Genomic DNA, 26,633 nt, shown 5'->3' with positions numbered 1-26,633 from the left:
TGCTGTGGTCTCCTGTTGGGGGCCAGTCTGCTGCTGCCGCCTGACTGATCAGCTGCGGAGGCTGAGACCCAAGGCACCTGAAGAGAGGTGTGCAGCTGTCTGTGTGGAGCACCTGCTGGGAGGCTCTGGGGGTGGGAGGGTGGTGGTGGGGGGGAGAAGGGAGGGGGGCCCTTCCAGGTGCTCAGCCATACAAGGTCAGGGGAAGGACACAGCAGGATTTAACAGCTGGGAAGCTGGTCCCCTTCAAAGTCTGTCTTGCCACATGTTTCCTGCAACTCTCTGCAAGGCCCCGAGAGGGTGAATAAGTTAACTGAGGTCACCCGGCAAGTTGGCAGCAGAGCTGGTATCTGAATCCGACATGGACTTCTAAATCCATGCTCTTCCTCTTGTTCAACTCTGCCTTTCTTGAGGTTCAGGGGTGAGCAGGGAATCCTGGCAATCTTTCCAGGGATGATGAAGGGGAGACCCTGCTGTGTGGTCCCTCTCTGAGCAAGGTCTGCAGACCTGGGCTCGGAGCCCTTGCTACCTCCTGACTTGGGTCATGGACACCTGGAGCTGTGGCTTCCTGGGGAACAGCCAGCAGCATCCAAGTAGGAGGATCAAGCCTACTGGGGACCCAGTCAGGGCTGGGGGTGCTCAGCACCAGCTTGGGAGTTAGCAGCCCAGATGCCCTTCGGACAAACATTCTCCAGGTGCACCTGGCACAAACATCCTTCAAGGAGGTCTCACATCATAATGGAGCTGGCAGAAGAGACTGCAGGAGGGAAAACTGAGAGAAGGGAGAAGCATGGGGGCAGAAGTCACATTACCCCAACCCTCCACATGGAAGCAGCCTGTGAGCCTCAATAGCCTGTTGCAGGAACAGAGCCCTGGAATTCCCTGGTAGTTCAGTTGGTAAAGAATCTGCCTGCAGTGCAGGAGACCTTGGTTTAAGCCCTGAGTCAGGAAAATCCCCTGGAGAAGGAAATGGCAACCCACTCCAGTATTCTTGCCTGGAAAAATCCCATGGACAGAGGAGCCTGGCAGGCTGCAATCCAGGGTCAAAAGAGCTGGACACGACTTAGCAACTAAATAAAATAAAAAAAAAAAAAAAAAAAAAAGAAAGGAATAGAGCCAGTTCAGTTCAGTTCAGTTGCGTCCAACTCTTTGCGACCCCATGAACCGCAGCATGCCAGGCCCCCCTGTCCATCACCAACTCCTGGAGTTTACTCAAACCCATGTCCATTGAGTCGGTGATGCCATCCAACCATCTCATCCTCTGTCATCCCCTTCTCCTCCTGCCTTCAATCTTTCCTAGCATCAGGGCTTTTCCAATGAGTCAGTTCTTTGCATCCGGTGACCAAAGTATTGGAGTTTCAGCTTCAGCATCAGTCCTTCCAATGAATATTCAGGACTGACTTCTTTTAGGATGCCAGACTCCAGTATAATTCTAGGCAAAACTGAATGCTTAGTTCAAGAGCTGGGGACTTGCTGCAATGGGGACTGTCCTGGGACATGAGGAGAATGGGGTGGGAGATGCAATCCCGGAGGATCAGTGGTGCACAGTGGGCAGGGGCCGCCCTCTGCTGGCTGGGACACAGGACTGACTCTCTACAGACCCTCGGAGAGAGGACAGAGAGGACCCAAGACTCAAGAAGAGTGAGCCAAAAAGCTACTTGAATGATGCAGTCAGGGTGGAAAATGAATCAGAGCTCAAGGATCAGAAGAGAAGGGGTAGACCAGAACTTAGGGTCTGGCAGGGACAGTGTCCAATTCCTGGCTCCAATGCTTGCTAGCTGTATGATTTTTCACAGGTGTCTTTAACTTCATGGAGTCTTAAGTTTTTCCACCTAAAAAACAGGGATGATGGTATATTCTTTACAAGAGTTTTGTAGGTAATGAATGAGATGATGCATGTGAGACCCCTGGCACAGTGCCTGACACCCCCTAGCACATAAAGATCATTTCACCCCTGAAGGTGTATTCAGGCAGGAAGGAGAAGATAACCAGAGACTCCAAGAGGCCAGACAGAGCACACCAGAGCCTGCTCCAAAGGCAAGGAACACTCCCAGGAGTGGTGGCCTAGGGCGTGCATAGAGAATGGAACGAGTAGGACCCAGATGGAGAGGGTGCAGAGGGGAGGCTGCTGAGCCTCCGAGGTTCAGTGTCTTCTTCTACAAGACGTGATTCCTCACTCATAGATGCTGAGGAAGATCCAGTGAGGTAGTAAGTGCAACGACATTCAATTTGCCTGCAATGCAGGAGACACAGGTTCCATCCCCCATCCGGGAAGATCCCACATGCCCTGAAGCAACTAAGCCGGTGGGCCCCAGCTCCTAGAGCCTGGGAGCGGCGACTACAAAAGCCCAGGCACCCGAGAGCCTGTGCTCCAAAACAGGAGAAGCCACTGCAATGAGAAGAGCATGCACCACAACTGGAGAGTAGTCCCCACTTGCCACAACAGGAGAAAAGCTCTCGAAACAATGAAGACCCAGCATGGCCAAAAAGTTATAAATAGATAATAATAAGTTAAAAAAATTAAAGGTGATGTCATTCAGCCCAGGAACCAGCTGGCTCATAGAGGCAACCAAGACATATTTACCTGCTAATTTATCTTGATATCTGTCCTCTTGCCAAAGGGCTCTGAGGCCAGGTGGGGTGGGATGAAGTGCTACCTGCCTTCCTTTCTGGTGGTGGCGAGACGGGGCGGTTAGGAGGGTGCTGAGACTCTAAGGTGTCAGAGGCTCCTTGTATTCAACAAACCGTCAGCACACTTTGATGCCTGCCTGTTGCCAGGCCTCTGGCTGAGCCCTGAGGATGCGGGGATGCCAGATTCAGTGGATGCTCTTCAAGCGTTCATGTTGGGAGAAGGATGCTAGAGAAGCCATAGCAGGTGCCAGCTCAGCAGAACCCCGGGGGCGGGGGGGGGGGGGGTGTGCAGGGAGCTGGAGAAGGGGAGGCAGAGATGCTACCACAACTCGTAGTTTCAGAAAGCAGACAGCCTTTGCGTGGGCCTCCAGCAGGAGACAAGGAGAGAGGCTAGCCTTCAAAGTCCCAGGGTTGAGACTTTCTAGTTCATCCTTGTAACCACAGGGCGTATCACAGAGCAGAATAAGAACCTGGCACAGAGCAGGCAGGCAAAAAACACTTGTTAAATAAATTCATAAAGTCCGTTAGGAGTCAGCGTGCTTTGTTTTAGGAAACAGATGTGCTTGTCCGGCCTTGTGCCTAAACCAAAACCAAACACGTAAGTCAAATATAATCTGGGAATTTCTGTGCCAAGAAATCCAATAATGGAGCCATTCATAAGAAGATCGAGCATTTCTTAATGGGCAAAAATCCACCCCTTCCCTATTATTGCCTTGGCAGGAATTTTGTTCAGGCCCAGTGTGGCTCTCAAACTTGCATCTATTTCAGAACACCTGAGAGAATAGTTAAAAGCACTGAATTTGGGCCCAATCGTCAGAAATTTTGGAGCTAGTCGTCTAGGGTAGGATTGAATCTGCATTCCCTACTGCCTTCGAGGCAAGTCTTTTGATTCAGGGAATTGGTTGGTACATCACAATTTGGGAAACAAGGGCTGCATTCTAGAGGGTGTTCTTTTCAGTTTTTTAAAAAAATTTATTAGGCTGCGCCAGGTCCTAGTTGTAGCACATGGGATCTTTAGTTATAACAGTGCAAACTCTATGCTGCAGGTTGGATCTAGTTCCCTGACCAGGGATTGAACCCAGGCTCCTCGCATTGGGAGCACAGAGTTTTAGCGACTGGCCCACCAGGGAAGTCCCTAGAGGGTATTTTTTTAATCGGGGGTAGAAGTGAGAGAGACCAGGGGTTTAGGGGCTCCTGGAAGCTGCCATTCTGGCCACCTCTTCCCCCCTCACCCTGCCCATCACAAGACAGACGTTCCTCAGTTTCTGGGGAAGACAGTCAACTTCTGAAAAGCCCACTTCCTACTTCACCGTTTGATGGCCTTCATCGTCTCTTTCCCCAAAGCCACCCACCCTCCACCAGTTTGTGGTCCTCCACTTTAGGGCACACAGGGACCCCGTGGGAGCTTTACAAACACTGATGCTTGGCTCCCACCTCTGGGCATTGTGACTTAACGGATCTGGGTGTTGGTTCTAATGGGCAACAGGGTTGCACTAACCGCTCTATATCCTATATCCCTGGCTTCCCTCTGGCCCAGAGAGCCACATCAATGGATCACACTGCTTTCTCTGAATCTCCCCCTGGGCCATATCACCAGGGACCAGAAAAGGGATCTGGAGGAGAAAGATGAAGCCATATGGAGGGCCAGACTTGGAGGATGGAGGTTGCAGACTGAGGACAAGCAAGAGGATTCCCGGAGGTCACAGAGTTCACGCCTACAGTGGGGAGCCCGTTCATCACCCTGATTGCCTTTTTCCCTGTCTCCCTGGGGTTGGTAGGCAGGAGGCAAAGAGCACTAGAAGGACTCCTGGTGGGATAGGTTGCCGGCAAATTGATTCTGCCCCAACCATGGGGCAGGCGGAGTGAGCAGCGCTCATCAAACCTCTCGCCTTCTTCCTGCCAGACCCAGTGTGCTGCTGCTCAGAGGAAGGAAGGGGAGGCTGAAACTGACGTGGCTGCAGAAATTGACATCAGGTGCCAGACAGGAATTTGCTTTAACAAACTGGCTAATTTTAACCTCTGTCTCCCAGACCAAAACTCTTTTGAAGGGAGAAGGAACAAAAAAGAGAGTGATATTTAACGCATTTCTATTTCTGTGCTACATAATGTCTCTGTGAGGTGGCAAGTTTGAGCCTAATTGATTTCTTAGTCAAAAGGAAAAAAAAAAAAGTCAGAAAGGAAAAACAACAACTGAGAAACCTAACCTCACGTTGCAATCAAACCTCTCCAAGTCTGTCGACTGCTGAGCTTTTTTATTTTTTTAAAACTGGCCAAGTGACTTGCATAATTTAAGATCCTTTCTAGCACTGATCACCCTGCTCTGGCCAAGCAGTTTGCTGATTAATTATTAATCAGACTGAGTTTAGGATGAGTAATCAGCAAGAGTCAGGGCTAATTTGCAAATGTCCCCCAGGAAGGTTATTACTTAAAATACTTGGTGGAGAGGCTCAATGCTAACCTTTGCAATTAGCCACAGGACACCGTTACCGGTGAGGCACAAGGAGGCTTCTCCTCCCAACAAACCATTCTCGGACACCTACTAAGTGCCAAGTCCTGCCTTTGTAGCTTTCCAGGTTCTATGTGCAGTGGCGGGAAGGCAGCGGATAGAAAAGAGACAAATACAGAAGCCAGAAAACACCAGGGCTTGACAAACACCTAAAATAAAACAAGATGTCACGATAGAGCGAGGGGTTCCTTTAGGTTGCATGGGCAGAGAAAGTCTTATTTTAAGGAGGGAAAATTTGAATTGAACTCTGAATTTCAAAACTGCACAGGTCTTTGTGCATGTGTGTTTCTTTGTTCTTTTAACTATGAAGAAAGAAGGTCTCAAACCCTGGAAATAGCTAGTGCAGAGACCCTAGAAGGGAATCTGCTTGGCCCATCCAAGGGACAGGAGGAAGGTGAGTGTATCTAGGGCATAGTGAGTGGGTGTGGGTGATTGGATGGAAGTCAAAGAGGTGGGCAGTAACCCAATAGTGTAGATCTTGTAGGATTTGATTCTAAGTGTGATGGAAAGCGGCTGGCAAGACTTAAATAGGGGGGAGATAAGGTGATGTGTAAACATCAGCTCCTCCAGTTGCTGTATGAAGAATGGATTACAGAAGGGGTAGAAGCTGTGAAACAAAGCCCTTGAGCAGACAGCTGCTGGTGGCACAGAAGAAGCGGAGCAGCTTCCTCTGGAGATTAGACAGAGGTGGAGAAGGCTGGGAGAGGACAGATTTGGGGCGGGGAATGTCCTATGTCCACAGACAGATGAGTAAGTAAACAAACAAAATGTGCTACATACAGACCATGGAATATTATTCAGCCTTAAAAGGGAATGGAATTCTGATACATGCTATAGTAGGGATGAGCCTTGAAAACATTATGCTAACACAAAATGTATGGATGTGAGAGCTGGACTCTAAAGAAAGCTGAGCGCCAAAGAATTGATGCTTTTGAACTGTGGTGTTGGAGAAGACTCTTGAGAGTCCCTAGAACTGCAAGGAGATCCAACCAGTCCATCCTAAAGGACATCAGTCCTGGGTGTTCATTGGAAGGACTGATGTTGAAGCTGAAACTCCAATCCTTTGGCCACCTGATGCGAAGAGCTGACTCATTTGAAAAGACCCTGATGCTGGGAAAGATTGAGGGCAGGAGGAGAAGGGGGCGACAGAGGATGAGATGGTTGGATGGCATCACCGACTCAACGGACATGTGTTTGGGTAAACTCCGGGAGTTGGTGATGGACAGGGAGGCCTGGTGTGCTGAGGTTCATGGGGTCACAAAGATTGGGACACGACTGAGAGACTGAACTGAACTGAACACAAAAAGAACAAATATTGTATGATTCCTCTTGTATGAAGTACCTAGAGTAGCTGGATCCATAGAAATAGAAAGTAGAAGGGTGATTACCAGAGAATGGGAGGGGATGGGGAGTTACGTTTAATGGGTTCAGAGTTTGGCTTTGGGAAGGTGAGAAAAGTTCTGCAGATGGACAGTGGTACTGTTTGCGTAACAGTGTCAATGTACTTAGTGACACTGAATCACACACTTAAACATGATTAAAATGGTCAATTTAACATTATTTTACCACAATTAAAAAAGTCTAAAAAAAAAAGTCTGCTTTGAAGTGTTCATTTTGAGATTCTGTTAAGATTTTTGAGATTCCTGTTCATATATATGGATCCCAAAAAGGTCCCTCAGGGCTGAATATTTACATTGAGAGTCATTGGTGTGTAGGTCATATTGAAAGTTAACCTGTGATGCATTGAGATTACCTGGGAAAGAGGGTGAATGGAGAAGAAGAGGGTCCCAGGACCCCTTGCACAGTCCACATGTAAAGGGTGGACAGAGGCTGAACCACAGAGAAGACAGCAAAGGTGACAGAGAAGGAATGACCATAGGCAGCTAGCTATGTGGCTGAAGGCAGCCAAGAGAAGGAATTAGTTTAAGGGTAGACGGCCCGTGTTGGATGTAGCCAAGAAGCCACGTCACATGAAGATGGGGCAGTGACACTGGTCACTTTCCAAGGTCAGCTTTAGTGGCAGGTGGGGCAGATACTGAGAAAGGGACCTGTCTCAGCAGGTGTGGTGGCAGGATGGGGCTGAGTGATGGGGGAGTTTGGTGCGTGCTGTTTTTGACTTCAGATGGTAGATACAGAACATGTCTCTATGTTCTTCAACATTAAACAATGTTTTATAGGGAAGGAAAAAAAATGATGAGTGAAAAAAGAAAGGAGATGACTCCAGCAGGGAAATCTTTGGAGAAGAAGAGATCTGCAGCATAAAGGAGAGGCTGTTCTTTGACAAGAGCTAGGGCATTTGTCTACCGAAATTTGAAGTGTGGCAGAAAGACTCGCTCACCAGTTATTTCATCTGCTATCGTGTTCCCAGTCACCCTTATGGTTCGACTGAACCATGTGAATGTTTTTTTTAAATTTTTTGTTTTATATTGGAGTATAGCTGATTAAAAATGTTCTGACCGTTTCAGGTGGACAGCAAAGGACTCAGCCATACATATACATGCATCCATTCTCCCCCAAACTCCCCTGCCACGCAGGCTGCCACAATACCTAGAGCAGAGTTCTCTGTTCCATACAGTGGGACCTTGTTGGTTATTCATTTTAAAGATATCAGTGTGTACATGTCCATCCCAAACTCCCTAACGATCCCTTCGCCGCCTCCAGCCCCTCTGGCAACTAAGTCTGTGAGTCTGTTTCTGTTCTGTATAATAAATAAGTTCATTTGAGTCTTTTCTTTTTAGAGTCCTCATATTAGGGATGTCATGCCGTGTTTCTCCTTCTCTGACTTACTCCACATGACTACTTATGGCCAATGAAATGTGAGTGAGAGTGATATGTATCATATCTGGGCTGGGGCAGTGAAAAGCCCATGCTAGATTCGCCACTCTCTTTGCCTGCTATGCCACTGGGGAGGGCCACATATTCCAGATAGTGGAACTACAAGATTCTAGGTCCTGGATACTCCTGGGTATGGCTATGTGGATTAGAGAGACCCCCAGAACAGACATGTAGCATGAGCAGGAAATAAACCTTTGTGGTGTGACACTACTCAGTGTGAGGGTTAATGGAGTTCAAAGAAGGAAGTGGCAAGGGATGAGGCTGGGGTGGCAGGCAAGGGCTGGATCAAGAAGGGCCCATCAAGGGCTGGGATTTTATTCTGTAGACAATGCAAGATGATTGAAAGCTTTTGCCTGGGGCTTAGCATGTCAGATCTGCATTTTAATTAAACCATTCTGGTAGCAGTGGGGAGGATGAATTGGAGAGTGCCAAGAAGCTGAGTGATCAGCAAGGAGGCTATTATGACCCACAAAGAAGAAAAGCTGATGGGCTGAACTGGGGGAGTGGTAGTCAAGACTGTAAAGATATGCCACAGGAGGTTCATTGGGGGGAACTTAGCAATTAACCGAATGTGACTGGTGAGAGAGAAGGATTAGACAGGGACGATTCCCGGAGCTGCGGGTGACTAGGTAGAGGGTAGTGCCATAAACCAAGAAAGGAAACAAACCTGCCCACTTTAGTCATCAGTTACGAGTGAAGCTGGGACCTGTTGAGTCAGAGGCATTGGTGAGACATGAAGGGAGAGCTGTCCGATAAGTACCTGGCTCCAAAGTCTGATGCTCAGTGGGGAGGACAGGTGAGGGAGTCACATTGGAGAGCTGTAAACAGACAGGTGGCTTATCTGAAGCCACGGGAGCAGATAAGTTTACCCAGGAAGAACATGGGGCAATGGGCAGAGCTGTTAGGCGAGAACAGAATCTTGTGGTCATTGAAGATGACAGAGAAGGAATGGTCAGAGAGGTCAAGAAAAATCATAGAGAGCAGCCTGAGAAAGAAAAAAAGAGAAAAGGAAAGTTCAGGAAGGAGCAGGAAGCAGCAATGTAAAGGAATGCAGAAGTATCCAGTAGGGTGACACCTGAAAATGACCTTTTGGCTTTGGCATTGGAAGTGTAGTGTTTGGGGTCGGGGGCTGGTTCTCTGATGATGATCTTAATGGGAATAGTTTCAGGGGGAGGCTGGGGGTAGAAGCCATGGTGAAGTAGGTAGAAGTTACTGGGGACAGAACACTTAGAGGCAGCCAGGACAGACTGCCCTTCCAAGAACTTAGATGCGAATTTCCCAGAGACGCTGGAGTTCTACTATCCTACGAAGTCTCTCCATTTTGTTCAAACCAAGCCTGCCGTCTCCCTTCCCAAATGACAAAATCCATTGAGTCTAACAATGTCATTTGCCACTTCATCAGATTATCAAATGCTAGTTTTCCACTTGCACCTTGCCTCTCTGGTGAGTCTGTGTACGGTATCGCACATCAGCGACTGGATGAGGAGAAACTGGGATTAAAAGAAGTATAAGCTCAGGGATAGAACTAGGTCAGTCTTAGGGAGCCAGGAGAAGTTGTAAAAGCAAGGGACAGACAAAAACCAGAGTGAAACACGGGCTAGGCGATGCCAAGAGCGCGTAGAACAAACATGTGGGAAGGAGACCAGGACTGGGGCCTCGAACGTTCTGAACGAACTAACAACATTCTGGAAGGCGGATGGTGCCAGAACCAGGGGCCTCTGGAAGGGCCCAGAACAGCTCCTTCCATCTGTCTTCCCAGCTCCACTGGGTACCTGGCAGCTCCTCCAGAGAGGTCGACAAGAGCATCTCGCTGTCTGGTGCCCTTCACGGTCCTGGCACGGGCCGCCACGCAGACGCCGTGCTTATTACCAGCCTGTTGCACACAGTCGGACCCACGGGGCGCAGGCCAGCTGCCCAACCTCGGCTTCCCACACACAGAACTTGGCCAAGTCGCCAGCTCTAGAGGAGACGCTATGCCGACAGTGGACGACCCCGGTTCACTTCCCGCCCCGTCCAGCTGCAGCTTGTGTTCTCTTTCTGAGAACAAGTTCTCAGCGATGCAAACAAGAAAGTCATGTGGCGCATGCAGAAGCCCCAGCCTCGCGCTCCAGATCTCCAGTCCTGGGCTGCCAGCAGCATGCCAGGGCTCTAATCCTTTCCCACTGCTCAGCTGCAGAGCCCGTAATGCCACTTCCAACTCTGAGAGATATGGGAGATGAGATTTTAAAGGGCTGGTTATTTATGGCCTGGCTCCTGATGGAAAGAACAGATGTAATTTCATGGGCTCCATCAGAAGAGAACAGCTTCTCGGGCTGGTGTAAAGCATTGTGATGTGGCAGGAAAGGAGAGGGAAGAGAGGTTGTCACAGACCCACGGGGAGGCAGGAGGTTCTGGGTCTCAGCTGGAATAGGCCCATCCCCTTGCAGTTCCGGGTGCCACTGGGCTTAACAGACTCAGTCCTGCACCATCTCAGCTGTTTCATGAACATCTCTGCCAGCCTGAGACCTTGACCCTGCCTTGCTCCTGATATTCAAACAGACTGAAACCCCAGAGAACAGGCATAGACCTTACACCACTTGCCTGTATGAAGTTCAAATGAAAATAGGGCATTGTGACGTGGGTCTTTATGCATGTAATTCCCTCTGCCTGAAATGTTGATCCTGAGGGCCTCCCACAGTGGCCCCTTCTCAATAGTCAAGTCTTAATCTTAGATCCTATCCCCTCAGAGACACCAGTCCAATGCCTTTTACTTAAGGTCTCCAGAGCTATTATTCCCCATCCTGTTCATTTCCTTCGTGGTACTCATCACAGCTGTATTTTACATATATTCTGTGATTCCTTTTTTCATGGCAGTCTCCCCGGAGTAGACCAGAAGTCCCACAAAAACAGAGGCTTTATTTGTTTTCTCCACCACTGTATTCCCAAGGCCAGGCTCAGTGTCAGACAATGCAAGGGCTTAAGTAGTTTGAATGAATGAATGATGACGGAAAGATGTTGGCAGGGAAGATGGAGGTGGCAAGGCTGACCGAGATGATGAAAGGAGCCACTGCTGATAAAGATGATGCTGGTGCTGATCCTGGGGATGAATTCTCAAGGCCCTGCCAGAATACGTACTTAAACACCAAACTTTTCAGCCATAGTTATTCCTGTCCTATGACCGTCTCCACTGGTCTCATCGCAAAGAGTGTCTATCAGTAACCAAGGGCAACCGTGCCCCTGTGTCTTCGTCCTTGCTGTGGCCTTAACTTCCTTCTCTGTGCCCATTTCATGCTGGGGAGGCCAGCAAGTATGACCACCACCAGCCCTGCTCCTTCCACTGTGTTCCTCTGCTGAATGATCCTACCACAACCATCAAACCAGAAACGGGATTCACCCCAGACTCCTCTGCCCTCCTTCCTCCTTTCCAATGAAGCCCCCAAAGCAGCTGATTCTGTATCTGAGGTGCTTTCTGAGATCACCGCCTCTGCCTTTACAACTGCCATAATTCAAGGCTGGATGATCTCTTGCCTGAGTGCTCACCGAGTTTCACAGCTGGCTTCTGAACCCTCTATGAACCCAATTAAGATTCAGGGTGATCATGTTCCTTCTCTGCTTAAAATAGTTCAATAGATTTCTTTAGTCTATGGAATCCTCTCCCCGTTGATGAACGTGGGGACAAGGTTCTTTACGACCCATGCTCTTCCTGTGCCCATCTCAGACCTCGTATCCTGCCCTTGCTCTCTTGCACCCTGCACCCACTTGCAATGCTCCAAACACACCAGGGCTCTTTCTGGCTCCATGTCGGTGATAAACTTTTACTCAGCCCTCAGTTCAACTCCAAAGTCATACCATTTGGGACTCATTCATCTGAGTCCTCCCAGTAGCCCCTCTATTGTGATGGAAGACTGAGTCCTTTTAGGAGGACATTTTTTGTTTCTGACTTCCTAGTGACCTGGTATTCCTTTGGTGAACTACTCCTTTTCCACTCCCAGTCAGAGGTTTGGGTAGAATAGATAGCTATGTGACCTGGGCCTGGCCAGTAAGAATATCATCTAGCTATATATTGATGTTGAGGGCAGAGCACATGATTCAGTTCTGGTCCATTCAAGGACCACCTGAGGGCTTTTGTGGGAACCATTAGGAAAGACACACTTTCTTTCTGCTAGGACTACTAAATCAGTAGGATTGGAGGAAGCTGCTGGTGGTCAGCTCTGCTGCCTCATGGGGAAAGTTTGCCTGAGAGTGAAGAAGACCCAGGAAGACAAAGCTGTGGGAGTGGGGGGAGCAATTACAGATGACCTTATCTACATGCCTTGATCCAGCAGTGCCTGAAGCCAGTATGGACTTCTCAGTTACATATTCCCTTTCTAGCTTGAATCAGCTGGAGATGGGTTTCTACATCTTAAAAAAAAAGAATCCTAGCTATCACATTTCCTTTTTAGCCCCAGGGGAACTTCTGTATACCTCTAAGAAAAGTACCTAACACATGCTATTGTAAAGCACTTAATTATATGCCTCTCTGCCCTGATTATGAGCTCCAGGGTCCTGTACAATGCATGGCTATTACATAAACATCTGCGGAGTAAATAAATATCTCTCTGGGGATGGGACTGTGTTTTTGTCTCCCTAGTACCTAGCAGAGCCTAGTTCATAGAAGGCTCTCAATAAATGATCACTGAAAATAAATAGGGAAAAAGTAACAAAGAATGAAAATGATCTAAACCAATGGTTTGACAAAATATATGTGAATGAATAAATAAGTGAATAGTTATTAACAAATCCCCATTGGCATGCTGTTTTCATTCTAATTATATCTGAATCTAATGACTCCTGAATGAAATATCTAGTTAAAAGTCGCTCAGATCAAACGGTTTTAGTTGGCTCAAATTCCATGGGCAAAATGCTTAATAATTAAAACTCAGTGTTTCAAAAGGAGAAATTGTTACTAGCAAAATTTCAAACTGAATGTCTGTATAGTAGATGAGAGTTTCTGTAACCCCACCTATAAAAATAAAAGCAAACTAATGAAGGGAAACAAAGTAAAGAGAAATCCTCAAAGTTGAATCCAGAGCGTAGGTTGAACATGCTTTCCAGGGAAATTCTCTTTTCAAGAACAGCTGAAGGGACTTTCCTTGTGGTGCAGTGGTTAAGACTCCACACGTCCATTGCATGGGACACGGGTCTGATGTATGGCTGGGGAATTAAGATGCCACATGCCTTGGAGTACAGCAAAAAATAAAAAACAAACACCCACCCTCCCCCCCAAAAAAACCAAAACAGTGGAAGTCTATTGGGCAGCCCTGGGGGCAGGACCTGGGAACCCTAGGCACTGGAGTCTACTCTCTCTTCTTCCCCAGGTGGAAGGGGCCGCGGAGGCTCAGAGGTGGATGGCAGAGTCTCCAGGGTGGGTGCATGATGGAGAGAATCCTCCCTAGAGAATCCCTGGGATCAGTTCCTGGGCCTGTGTTCTCAAGGGTCAGGGAAGGGAGCTCCTACACTGGCCAGAGACCCAGGCAGCAGCCCTAGAATGATGCCCTCCTGTCCCTCATCTCCCTCTCTCATATCAAAACGGTACCCACCCTTCAAGGCCCGGCTCGAATGCAGGCCCTGCCTGGAGGCCCCAGTCTCCTGCCCCAGGACAGCGTCCTCCTCTAAAACCCTGCAGCGTGCTCTCCTTCCTTTTCTTAGTTTCTATGTTCAGTGGAGGCAAGGTTGTCACATAGAGGTCTGTGGGGGGCTAGACCTGAGGGCACAGAGGGAATTGGCAGCAGATCCCAAATGACTACAGTGAAACGAAGAATGAAATCCAAGTAGACTGAAGGAAGCAAAGAAGAGAGGCCACGAGGCCGGGACTCCCGGTACAGACGGATCCACGGAAGATGGGAGAGCCGTCCTGAGTCTACACAGAAATCCCGGACGCAGGAAGGAGCTTTGAACTCCCTTACCATACACACCCCCGTGAACACACCCCTGTGGTTGGCACTTCAGCTGGCCCCAGGGAAAGGGTGGCTTCCACCTTGAGTGCAGGTCAAGCCTTGCCTGCCCTCCCCATCACAGGAAGAAACAGCCACAGGGGTGGAGGAGGCAGCGGAAGGGGAGCCAAGGAGGGAGCAAGGCCCAGCAGGTTCTGCACCCTCATCAATCCGAGACAGCGAGAGGGGGCTGTCCCTCCCCCATCTCTACAGGATGTCTTCTCCACACTCTGCCCCTTCCCAACCCTGCTCCCAGGCCGGCCCGGAGCAGCCATCAGCAGCTGAACAAGCTGACCTGGCCAGCCCAGGGCCTGGGTGCAGGCAGAGAAAGGTTCTGCTGCTCACAATGTATTCACAGCACGCAGCTCTGGGAAGACAGTTCCAACCAAATCACCCCCACCTGCTGACTCTGCAAGGGTGTCCTCCTGTCTGACCCAGGGGCTCTCTGCCAATTCCCCTCACCTGGTGCCCACGTAATTCCCCAGAACTGGATCAGGCAAGTGTCACTCTGCCTGGTAAGCTGCCACTGGGCTTGCAGGCTGGGCCATGGCCGCGGTGGGGTCACCAAGAATTGGGCGAAGCTTGGAGTGGCCTCATTGTACCCTTTTCCCCTCAGAGAGAGCACCTTGCTTCCAGTCCCCATCCCAGGACTGGGTCAGGCAGCAGTTTACATGTTTACCCCTTCCAACATGCCTTGTAGATTGGTACAATGAGCCCCATTTTTCAGATGTGGAAACTGAGGTTTGGAGAGGTTAGTAAATATCCCAAGATTACACAATGATGAAGAGGTGGATCTGGGTTTTGAGCTGACGTCTGTCTGAGTCCCAAGTCTGCTGTCTCCTCAGTTAGATGCCAAGGTGCAGGCTCGACACCGAAGGTTGGAGACACTACTCAGACCTCGCCCCCGTTCTTGGAGGGGGTGTCTGGCTTTCTCTCCTCTCATCCAGCCCAGGGGAAGCTCCTGCTGAGATGCCAGTGGACAGAGTCCAGCATGAGGCAAAGGGGAGAGATTCTGGGTGAATTTTAACTCACTGATTTTCTCCATGATGGAGAGGCCGCCTCTAATGGCCTGGCAATTACTTCTCCTCGTTATGATAACATGATCCTAATTCCCTCCAGGGACACAGAAGCCCGGGCTTTAAGAGCATCTTCTGCATCCCCTAGTCCCAGTCCTCTGCAAAGTCTAGGGGCCTCATGAGGAACTGGAGCCGTGGTGAGCATATTTTCATAGAATTGGAGAGGAAGGAATAGGGCTCCCTGAAGATCACTGCCAACAGATGGGGTCAGAGCAGAACAAAGACCACTACACACCCCTGAGAAGGATCAGTGAGCAAAAATTGGTCCCTAAATTGAGTTCAGTGAACTAGAAGTATGTCTGTGTCAGGGGGGTTGACTTGGTGATGTGTATATGGCAATGAATTGGAGGAGCGTGTGTCCTTTGGCTGTGTGAGGCTGTGTGTATGTGTGTGTGTGGTGGGGGAGTAATACCAAAATCTGCTATGTGGATTGTAACTCTCAAGTCAATTCAAGCCCAATTTGGCTTCCGGGCAATCACACACACAAAAAGACAATTAACTTTAGGGAGAGCAAGTCTAAGACACTTGGGACCCCCACAGCATGGCAGAGTTGCAGGCTTCAGTGCTCACCACAGTAACAATCTTTTCCCACTCAAAACATGTATGGTCGGATTCCCAGAGGCCAGGGATGGACAAGCACAATAGGAAGCAGTAGTCCACTGATTGATGTACATACATCACAGGACTTTACAGTTATGGGCAGACACCATTATCATGTACACCCCTCCCACTCCCGTCTTTCATTATGTCAGTGCCATTGATTATATCCTGCCCCATTTTTGGCTTTGAGTTGTCCTTTGTTTTATGAAATCATGTTCTGAAGAGTTGGCAGTTTTTTTTTTCTCTAATATCCTTATTTGGCAAAATAAAAAATTATCAAGCCCATGTTTTCCCAATCATTTGGAACTTGAAGTCCATGAAGTCCAAACGCTAATTTAAACTCTCCTGCTTACATCCTCCTTAGAGGGGGAGGAGAGTGTGGGAACTGAGTCAGGGACAGTCCACGCCACCATCTTCTTCTGAATCATCACAGATCTGCTACCTGATAGAGGAGGTATGATTTAGTCACTAAGTTGGGTTTGACTCTGCGAACCCATGGACAGGGCCCATCAGGCTCCTCTGTCCCTGGGATTTTCCAGGCAAGAACACTGGCATGGGTTGTCATTTCCTTCTCCAGATAAAGGAGATGGTGGTTTTTGTTTTTTTTTACCCCTCTCAAAGGTGTATCTGTTTCCTCAATAGATGAAGGGATGTCTACTTGTTCAAATTCATCTTTCCAGATGGTGTCTTTCTCTGCCTGGTGCAGAACTCAAGAGAACATCCTAAAGTCCTGATAAAAGCAACACACTCATAAACCAGGAGCATCCCATTTTCACATGAGCCCAGGGATCCATAAAAGAGAGGGGCTGGGCAGTGAGCGGGTTCTTTGCACAGACGTCCTGAGCCAGCAGGTTTGTTCATCCGAAACCACTATGCAGGGATAAATGAGAACAACAAACGCATCCTGCCTGGCAAGGGTGACACAGACCCTGAAAATGATTATAATTTAATCTTACAGCAGAGTTCTGAATGACTCCCTTAACGATTTCCTCTGCTTAATTCCTTCCCCACTGAGTGACTTAATAGGAAAAGGAATACTCTTTCACGTTTGTTTCCCTCCAGAAGTTTGGACAACCACGTAGACTCACACCTGGGGGGTGGAAGCTGTGGGAGACCATTTGGCCCACGGATAAACAAGTGCATCCCAGAGGCCTTGGGGCTGGAAGAGAGAGAAACCAGAAAGGATATCCATTTCGGTATCTGTTTGCAGAAGTGGAAACTTGGATACAATCCATTAAGAGACCTGACGGAGTGAACTGTGTCAGTCTCACAAGGGAATGCACCACAACCGCGACAGTCCTTCACAAACATCGCATGACGTACTGTGCTGACGTGGCTAAGAAGATGGGCTTTTAAGTCCAGCTAACCTGGGGTGGAATCCCAGCTCTGCTCCTTACTACCTGTGTGACTTCAAGCCAGTGATGTCACCACCCTGGGCCTCAGTTTTCCTCATCTGTAAAAGGAGGACGATTAAGCTACCTACTTCATAGAAGTCTAAATGAAATTACAGCTGTAATAGCTTAGAATCAGCCTGCCACATAAAAGCTCAATAAATACTGTTTATTTACTAAACAAATTCTATTCTCACACCTACTGCATTTCAGAGACATGTGTAATGATATAGGAAAAATTTTCATGATATAATGTTCAGTTAAAAATACATAGTTATGACATATTTTCAGATCTTAATTTTTTAATATTAAATATTTACATAAATGGCCAGCTAGCTTGATCTAGGCAAAGCAAAAAGGCCAAAGGGGAATACATCAAAACGTTAATACTTGTGGGACTGCCCTGGTGGTCCAGTGGTTAAGAATCTGCCTTGCAGCCTAAAAGAGGGGGGCCGTCTGGGGGAGAATAGATACATGTATATGTATGGCTGAGTCTCTTTGCTGTTCATCTGAAACTATCACAACACTGTTTATTGTCTACACCCCAATACAAAATTGAAAGGGTTTTCAAAACATGAATCTGCCTTGCAATGCAAGGGACGTGGGTTCGATCCCTGATTGCAGAACTAAGGTCCCACATGTTGCTGGGCATCTAAGCCCACAAACTGCAGCTATGGAAGCCCAAGCGCTCTGGACCCTGAGTGCCACAATTAGAGAGCCCATGAGCCACAAGGAATGATCTCGCATTCTGCAACTAAGACCCAACGCAATCAAACACAAAAACCGTTAATACTTTTCATTCATTTCCCTATATCTTTTAGTATTGTCCATGTTTTCTATAAGGAGCATATGTATGACATTAACGATCAAAAAGTAGGTATTTTACAAAAAGAGGGCAGAGAGACAGAAGGTCTTTGGACTGGTCAGGTCACTAGGAGTGCAGTTCAGTGGACAGTCATCTAGAATGCATCCCAACTCTGAGCGCCAAATGTCCAGTCACTGCCCCTGGACCAACCTCCATACAGCAATCAGCCATCAGCTCACGTCTGCCCCTCTCACCACCCCATCCAGGGTGGTAAATGACCTGACTTGGCCAAGTTTTTGCGACACGTTTATGACACCAAGGTCTTCTGACCTCCAGGTCAGCATACCTTCTAGTACAACATGAAATTTGAGTTTCCTGGTCCCCAAAGCTCAAAGTCCATATTTGGCAGGAGTCTGTTCCCACTTTATCCCTCTCAAATAGTCATGCTTGGTGCCTGTGGGGGATTTTTCTGTTCTCCTCACTCTCAAAGGGCCGTGTCTTACTCAACTGGCCTTTCTACAACAAAACCTGGTATAAAAGAAATGTTCGACATCAGCCGCTCTTTTTCTGCTTCTCCCACCCTTCCTCCCCTTCCCTGCCCATGCCTCTAGCCTGCTGACCACTGTGTCTGTCTTCCCAAGGGACTATCCATCCCTGACGCTTGCAGCTGCCACTTTCTGCTTCACTCAGACCCCTCAGTGACACCTCCTCCTTCTCAGTCCCAGGCAGCGAGCCCCACCTTCCCCGGCACCACGCAGCAATCAAGACTGCAAAGAAGCACACCAGAGCGCATCCTTCTATTGGCTCCCGATGTTCTGACCCAGGTCCCCCTGCTGCCCTCGTCCTGATAATAGAACTGCCAGAATACAAGAGCACATTGTGAATGTCACACCACCATTCTCGAGGCTTGTCACCCAAACAGAAAGCTTGACACTCCCTCAGCCAGCCCCAGTGAGGGCCCACCCCATGGGTCCAAGCCTGGGAGACCACAAGCAACCAAGGCTGGTAAGCCTTCATCATCCGTCTCCTCCCAAAGCTGCCAACACCAGAGTCTCCATGGCAGCAGGGCACGGCTCACAAAAGCCCTGCCTTGTGGTGAAGCCAAACAATAGGAAGTAGGTTAGTCCTCCTGCAGGAACCGAGACGTGATAATGCCTCTCCCGTCTCAGAACACTGGGCATGGGAAAAGCAACTGCCATTCAATGTTCTAGCCCCTTTGTTAGAGGCTTCCAGAAATGGAACAATATTTCAAATCATTTCACTGAGACCCTATCCATGTCCTGAGACCACTGTTAGTCTCAATGCAAGTTCCTCGACCAAATTCCATCCTGATATTCTTCAGCAAGGACGTGCTTCAAATCAGGTACCAAAATCACCATGAAAATTGACCCCAGCTCTGAAAATATGCAGTGACTTCTCCTTATGAGGAAAGGAAACTCGCCAGCAGGGGGTAGAGCAGGTGGCAAAGGGACCTCTGGCTGCAGGTCTAGGCACCGAGGGGACCACATCCCGGGAAGCCACAGTTGCAGAGGACAGGGGGAGGGGGAGGGGAGGGAAAGCATGCTTACCAAAGGGAGGAGCCTTCGGTCCCCGTGACTTCCAGGAAGTCGTAACCGTCCTCCAACTGGAAGTCAATAAAGACCAGGGCGATGGTGTCCCCCAGCTCGGCCAGGATGGTCCAGGTGCAGTCGGCATTGTTGTGGTACTCTGAGGGGAAGTGTGGGCTGGAGATGATGCCGCTCTGGCCCCGCAGGGTCCCGCCGCACGCATCGTCCGCTGTGGGCAGAGAGAAGAGGCTCATGTGACTCCAGGTCCTGGTACTTAATCGTGTACTTCACGCACGAGAGGCAGAGAGGATCCTGGGACGTGACCTGCAGCGAGGATGTGCCACAAGCTTCCAGAGCCCTCATCAGGCACCAGACCCTGTTCTGAGCATTTTAGTTCTTCTTCTTATTGAGCAAATGAGGAAACCAAGGCACAGGGAGGTAAAGCAACCTACCTGAGGTCACACAGCCAACGAGCTAGGTCGGCGAGCTGGGTGAACCCTGCCTGTTGGAGCTCGTTTCTAGCTACCACACCACACTGCTGGGCAATGACCAAGCAAAAAGGAGAAATCAGTTGTCGCACTTACTTCCACGGTCACGACTGTGGTGACCAGGACCTTTTTTTCCTACCAGATCCTAGGAAACTTCAGATGTGGAGGTGAAAGTGTTAGTCCTCAGTCATGTCCGACTCTCTGTGATCCCATGGACTGCAGACTGCCAGGCCGCTCAATCCATGGGATTAACCAGGCAGGAAGACTGGAGTGGGTTGCCATGTCCTTCTCCAGGGGAATCTTTCCAACCCAGGGATCGAACCTGGGTCTCCTGCATCGCAGGCAGACTCTTTACTGCCTGAGCCACCAGGGAAGGTCTCGGATGTAATGGAACAAAACAAAAGCTCATCACAGTTCCCTGAGGGCAAAACTCAAAGGGCATTCACAGCCTGGCCAGACCTCTGCAATCTTCCCTCCTGCTCCTTGGGCTCAGGTCAGTTCGGTTCGAGCGCTGGCCGTGGCCACCCCTCCCGGGCTTTGCTCACGCCGCGCCATCTGTCAAGGATGCCCCTTGTCCAGAGGAAGTCTTCGGATGCTTTGAGACCCAACTCCAATGCCAGTTCTCAGTAAAGCCTCATTCCCCCATGCTTTTAATAACTGCTCCCTTCTCTGGGTTCCTGCAGCAAAGTGTGTGACTTCAGACATCATACTTGGCACTGTGTGAATGACCTGTCACCCATCTGTTGGTCACTCTAGGTTCTGAACTTGCTGGAAATCCCAAGGGCAGGGACCATGTCTTCCTCAGCCCCACAGCACATCCTGATGGGATCACTGCTCCAGCCTAAATCCCAGCCGAGACTTGATATTCAGAAACAATGACCCCAGGACCATGCTCTGATATATATAATAGTTAAGAACAGTGGCTTTCCGAGTTTTGCGTGCGCCCCTCCCCTGCAGCTTATAGCTGGGTGGCTTAGTGGAAGTTATCCAGATTTCCTAAGCCTGCCCTCCTTGAGCTTGTATGCAAGTGGTGGGGATGGTTTAGTCGCTAAGTTGTGTCCAACTCTTGTGACCCCATGAACTGTAGCCCACCGGATTCCTCTGTCCATGGGATTTCCCAGGCAAGAATACTGGAGTGGGTTGCCATTTCCTTCTCCAGGGGATCTTCCCCACCCAGGGATCAAAACTGCATCTCCTGTATTGCAGGTGGATTCTTCACTGCTGAGCCACCAGGGAAGCCCCTTGTATGCAAGTAAGGGGTCGTAATCCACTTAGCGAAAGCTGTATTCGAGATGTGGACTAAATTATAAAGAAAGGGAAAATGTAATATCAGGGTTCAAATGTGTATCAGAGGCAGCAGAGTAACAATAACCAAAGTTACTATTTATTAAGCACTTACACTGTGCCATGTGCTATGCTAACGACTCTACATGTTTCATGACTCTATGAAATATCGTTCCCATTTTACAGGTAAAGAAACCAAGGCACAAAGAGTTTCAGTTATTTGCCAAAGGTACAGTTTATGGTAATTAAAGGAGCTGGGAGTTTTAAGCCCAACAGTCTAATTTCAGGGCCAATGCTCTTAACCAACACTTCCTTGTCTCGCCAGAGTACAATTCACACTTTGAGGACAGAGATAAAGTAGCACATTACGTTGCCTGGGTGAGTCAATTTGGGAAAGCTTAACAGAGGCAGTACTCTTAGGGCAGGGTTTTGAAGAATGAACCAGAGTTCACTACATAGAGAAGAAATGGAAGGGCATGTAAAAGAAGAGAGAACCAGAGGTCATAACCATGTAAGAACAAAATTACAAGGCAGATCTGAGATAAGTCGTTCGAGATGGTCTGTCTAGAGCAGAGAGGAACGATGGGCGACGGTACTGGAGATGGGGGAGCCACACGACAGAGAACATGGCTCCAAAAGATGGGAAGCAGTGACTGTATAGGAAAGAAACTGGATTTTATGGTCAGGAAGGTCTAGCCTTGAATTTGGGTTCCACAGTTCACCAGTCCATGGGGCCTTGGGTGATTTATTTCTCTAAGCTTCATTCTGCTTCCCTGTAGAACGGTTTCTTGTGACAACTGAACGGTATAATGAATATGACAATACCGAGCATTAGCCAGTGACAGGCATGTGCTAGATGCCCAACTAAAGGCAAATCCTCCCATTCCTTCCACTTCATCTTGAGGATCAAAGGCAGTGAGGAAACAGGATTAAATCTGCATCTCAGAAAGATCACTGTGGTCTTGACAGCTAGTTAAGAAGCAGAATCTACAGGACTAGCAGTTGGGAGGCATGAATGAATCCCAAGCTTCAGGCATGAGCATCTGGAGGGGCAAAAGATGCCACTTCCTGTGTCAGGGAACCCAGGAGGAGGGGGGCACTTTGTGGTGTGGAAGGCAGGCAGTTTTGGACACCATGGGATGGAGTGTGTGCAGGGGGTACCCCAGTGGAGAGATGGAGCTGACAGCTGGATACACAGAAGCAGTGTGCAATGGAGATAAAAGTGAGTTTATTCAGAGGTCCTGAACTATCCTTACTAATGTCATTCTACAGGGTTAAGGTCTATTCAAGACAAGGAGCCCATTTTTTTTCTTTCTTTCTTTTTTTTTTCGGCTGTGCCATGCAGCATGTAGGATTCTAGTTCACTGACCAGGTATCAGACCTGTTCCCCCTGCAGTGGAAGTGTGGAGTCTCAGCCTCTGGGCCGCAGGGAAGTCCTGAGAATGAGCCCATTCTTTTTTTTTTTTTTTTGTGGTGGCAGTGGCCGCTGCTACTGTTCTATTTTTTTTTCACAAGTAGTTTTATTATTTTTTATTATTATTATTATTTTATTAGTTGGAGGCTAATTACTTCACAACATTTCAGTGGGTTTTGTCATACATTGATATGAATCAGCCATAGATTTACACGTATTCCCCATCCCGATCCCCCCTCCCACCTCCCTCTCCACCCGATTCCTCTGGGTCTTCCCAGTGCATCAGGCCCGAGCACTTGTCTCATGCATCCCACCTGGGCTGGTGATCTGTTTCACCATAGATAGTATACATGCTGTTCTTTTGAAACATCCCACCCTCACGTTCTCCCACAGAGTTCAAAAGTCTGTTCTGTATTTCTGTGTCTCTTTTTCTGTTTTGCATATAGGGTTATCATTACCATCTTTCTAAATTCCATATATATGTGTTAGTATGCTGTAATGTTCTTTATCTTTCTGGCTTACTTCACTCTGTATAATGGGCTCCAGTTTCATCCATCTCATTAGGACTGATTCAAATGAATTCTTTTTAATGGCTGAGTAATATTCCATGGTGTATATGTACCACAGCTTCCTTGTCCATTCATCTGCTGATGGGCATCTAGGTTGCTTCCATGTCCTGGCTATTATAAACAGTGCTGCAATGAACATTGGGGTGCACGTGTCTCTTTCAGATCTGGTTTCCTCAGTGTGTATGCCCAGAAGTGGGATTGCTGGGTCATATGGCAGTTCTATTTCCAGTTTTTTAAGAAATCTCCACACTGTTTTCCATAGTGGCTGTACTAGTTTGCATTCCCACCAACAGTGTAAGAGGGTTCCCTTTTCTCCACACCCTCTCCAGCATTTATTGCTTGTAGACTTTTGGATAGCAGCTATCCTGACTGGCGTGTAATGGTACCTCATTGTGGTTTTGATTTGCATTTCTCTAATAATGAGTGATGTTGAGCATCTTTTCATGTGTTTGTTAGCCATCTGTATGTCTTTGGAGAAATGTCTGTTTAGTTCTTTGGCCCATTTTTTGATTGGGTCATTTATTTTTCTGGAATTGAGCTGCAGGAGTTGCTTGTATATTTTTGAGATTAATCCTTTGTCTGTTGCTTCATTTGCTATTATTTTCTCCCAATCTGAGGGCTGTCTTTTCACCTTACTTATAGTTTCCTTTGTAGTGCAAAAGCTTTTAAGTTTCATTAGGTCCCATTTGTTTAGTTTTGCTTTTATTTCCAATATTCTGGGAGGTGGGTCATAGAGGATCTTGCTGTGATTTATGTCGGAGAGTGTTTTGCCTATGTTCTCCTCTAGGAGTTTTATAGTTTCTGGTCTTACATTTAGATCTTTAATCCATTTTGAGTTTATTTTTGTGTATGGTGTTAGAAAGTGTTCTAGTTTCATTCTTTTACAAGTGGTTGACCAGCTTTCCCAGCACCACTTGTTAAAGAGGTTGTCTTTTTTCCATTGTATATCCTTGCCTCCTTTGTCAAAGATAAGTTGTCCATAGGTTTGTGGATTTATCTTTGGGCTTTCTATTCTGTTCCATTGATCTATATTTCTGTCTTTGTGCCAGTACCATACTCTCTTGATGACTGTGGCTTTGTAGTAGAGTCTGAAGTCAGGCAGGTTGATTCCTCCAGTTCCCTTCTTCTTTCTCAAGATTACTTTGGCTATTCGAGGTTTCTTGTATTTCCATAGAAATTGTGAAATTCTTTGGTCTAGTTCTGTGAAAAATACCATTGGTAGCTTGATAGGGATTGCACTGAATCTATAGATTGCTTTGGGTAGAATAGCCATTTTGACAATATTGATTCTTCCAATCCATGAACACGGTATGTTTCTCCATCTGTTTGTGTCCTCTTTGATTTCTTTCATCAGTGTTTTATAGTTTTCTATGTATAGGTCTTTTGTTTCTTTAGGTAGATGTACTCCTAAGTATTTTATTCTTTTTGTTGCAATGGTGAATGGTATTGTTTCCTTAATTTCTCTTTCTGTTTTTTCATTGTTAGTATATAGGAATGCAAGGGATTTCTGTGTGTTAATTTTATATCCTGCAACTTTACTATATTCATTGATTAGCTCTAGTAATTTTCTGGTAGAGTCTTTAGGGTTTGCTATGTAGAGGATCATGTCATCTGCAAACAGTGAGAGTTTCACTTCTTCTTTTCCTATCTGGATTCCTTTTACTTCTTTTTCTGCTCTGATTGCTGTGGCCAAAACTTCCAACACTATGTTGAATAGTAGTGGTGAGAGTGGGCACCCTTGTCTTGTTCCTGATTTCAGGGGAAATGCTTTCAATTTTTCACCATTGAGGGTGATGCTTGCTGTGGGTTTGTCATATATAGCTTTTATTATGTTGAGGTATGTTCCTTCTATTCCTGCTTTTTGGAGAGTTTTAATCATAAATGAGTGTTGAATTTTGTCAAAGGCTTTCTCTGCATCTATTGAGATAATCATATGGTTTTTATCTTTCAATTTGTTAATGTGGTGTATTACATTGATTGATTTGTGGATATTAAAGAATCCTTGCATTCCTGGGATAAAGCCCACTTGGTCATGGTGTATGATTTTTTAAATATGTTGTTGGATTCTGTTTGCTAGAATTTTGTTAAGGATTTTTGCATCTATGTTCATCAGTGATATTGGCCTGTAGTTTTCTTTTTTTATGGCATCTTTGTCTGGTTTTGGAATTAGGGTGATGGTGGCCTCATAGAATGAGTTTGGAAGCTTACCTTCATCTGCAATTTCCTGGAAGAGTTTGAGTAAGATAGGTGTTAGCTCTTCTCTAAAGTTTTGGTAGAATTCAGCTGTGAAGCCATCTGGTCCTGGGCTTTTGTTTACTGGAAGATTTTTGATTACAGTTTCGATTTCCTTGCTTGTGATGGGTCTGTTAAGATCTTCTATTTCTTCCTGGTTCAGTTTTGGAAAGTTGTACTTTTCTAAGAATTTGTAAATTTCATCCAAGTTGTCCATTTTATTGGCATAGAGCTGCTGGTAGTAGTCTCTTATGATCCTTTGTATTTCAGTGTTGTCTGTTGTGATCTCTCCATTTTCATTTCTAATTTTGTTAATTTGGTTCTTCTCTCTTTGTTTCTTAATGAGTCTTGCTAATGGTTTGTCAATTTTGTTTATTTTTTCAAAAAACCAGCTTTTAGCTTTGTTGATTTTTGCTATGGTCTCTTTAGTTTCTTTTGCATTTATTTCTGCCCTGATTTTTAAGATTTCTTTCCTTCTGCTAACCCTGGGGTTCTTCATTTCTTCCTTCTCTAATTGTTTTAGGTGCAGAGTTAGGTTATTTATTTGGCTTTTTTCTTGTTTCTTGATGTAAGCCTGTAATGCTATGAACCTTCCCCTTAGCACTGCTTTACAGTGTCCCATAGGTTTTGGGTTGTTGTGTTTTCATTTTCATTCATTTCTATACATATTTTGATTTCTTTTTTGATTTCTTCTATGATTTGTTGGTTATTCAGAAGCGTGTTATTTCGCCTCCATATGTTTGAATTTTTAACAATTTTTTTTCCTGTAATTGAGATCTAATCTTACTGCACTGTGGTCAGAAAAGATGACTGGAATGATTTCAATTTTTTTGAATTTTCCAAGACCAGATTTATGGCCCAGGATGTGATCTATTCTGAAGAAGGTTCCGTGTGCACTTGAGAAAAAGGTGAAGTTGATTGTTTTGGGGTGAAATGTCCTATAGATATCAATTAGGTCTAGCTGGTCCATTGTGTCATTTAAGGTTTGTGTTTCCTTGTTAATTTTCTGTTTAGTTGATCTATCCATAGTTGTGAGTGGGGTATTAAAGTCTCCCACTATTATTGTGTTACTATTAATTTCGTCTTTCATACTCGTTAGTGTTTGCCGTACATATTGCGGTGCTCCTATGTTGGGTGCATATATATTTATAATTGTTATATCTTCTTCTTGGATTGATCCTTTGATCATTATGTAGTGTCCTTCTTTGTCTCTTTTCACATCCTTTATTTGAAAGTCTATTTTATCTGATATGAGTATTGCGACTCCTGCTTTCTTTTGGTCTCTGTTTGCGTGAAATATTTTTTTC

The 26,633-nt window shown here is 46.9% G+C and overlaps 1 protein-coding gene across 1 annotated transcript in view; it reads right to left on the bottom strand.

Annotated features, from left to right (window-relative positions):
- The window catches only part of CSMD2 (CUB and Sushi multiple domains 2), a 676,035-nt gene that overhangs the window by 393,568 nt on the left and 255,834 nt on the right, over positions 1-26,633 (bottom strand). The window contains 1 exon segment of the mRNA XM_061120111.1: positions 19,361-19,568. Coding sequence (XP_060976094.1) covers positions 19,361-19,568 — 208 coding nt within the window.

The sequence above is a fragment of the Dama dama genome, chromosome 20, assembly GCF_033118175.1.
Source record: "Dama dama isolate Ldn47 chromosome 20, ASM3311817v1, whole genome shotgun sequence".
NCBI classification, from domain to species: Eukaryota; Metazoa; Chordata; class Mammalia; order Artiodactyla; family Cervidae; genus Dama; species Dama dama.
This window is presented reverse-complemented; position numbering and strand designations above follow the sequence as displayed.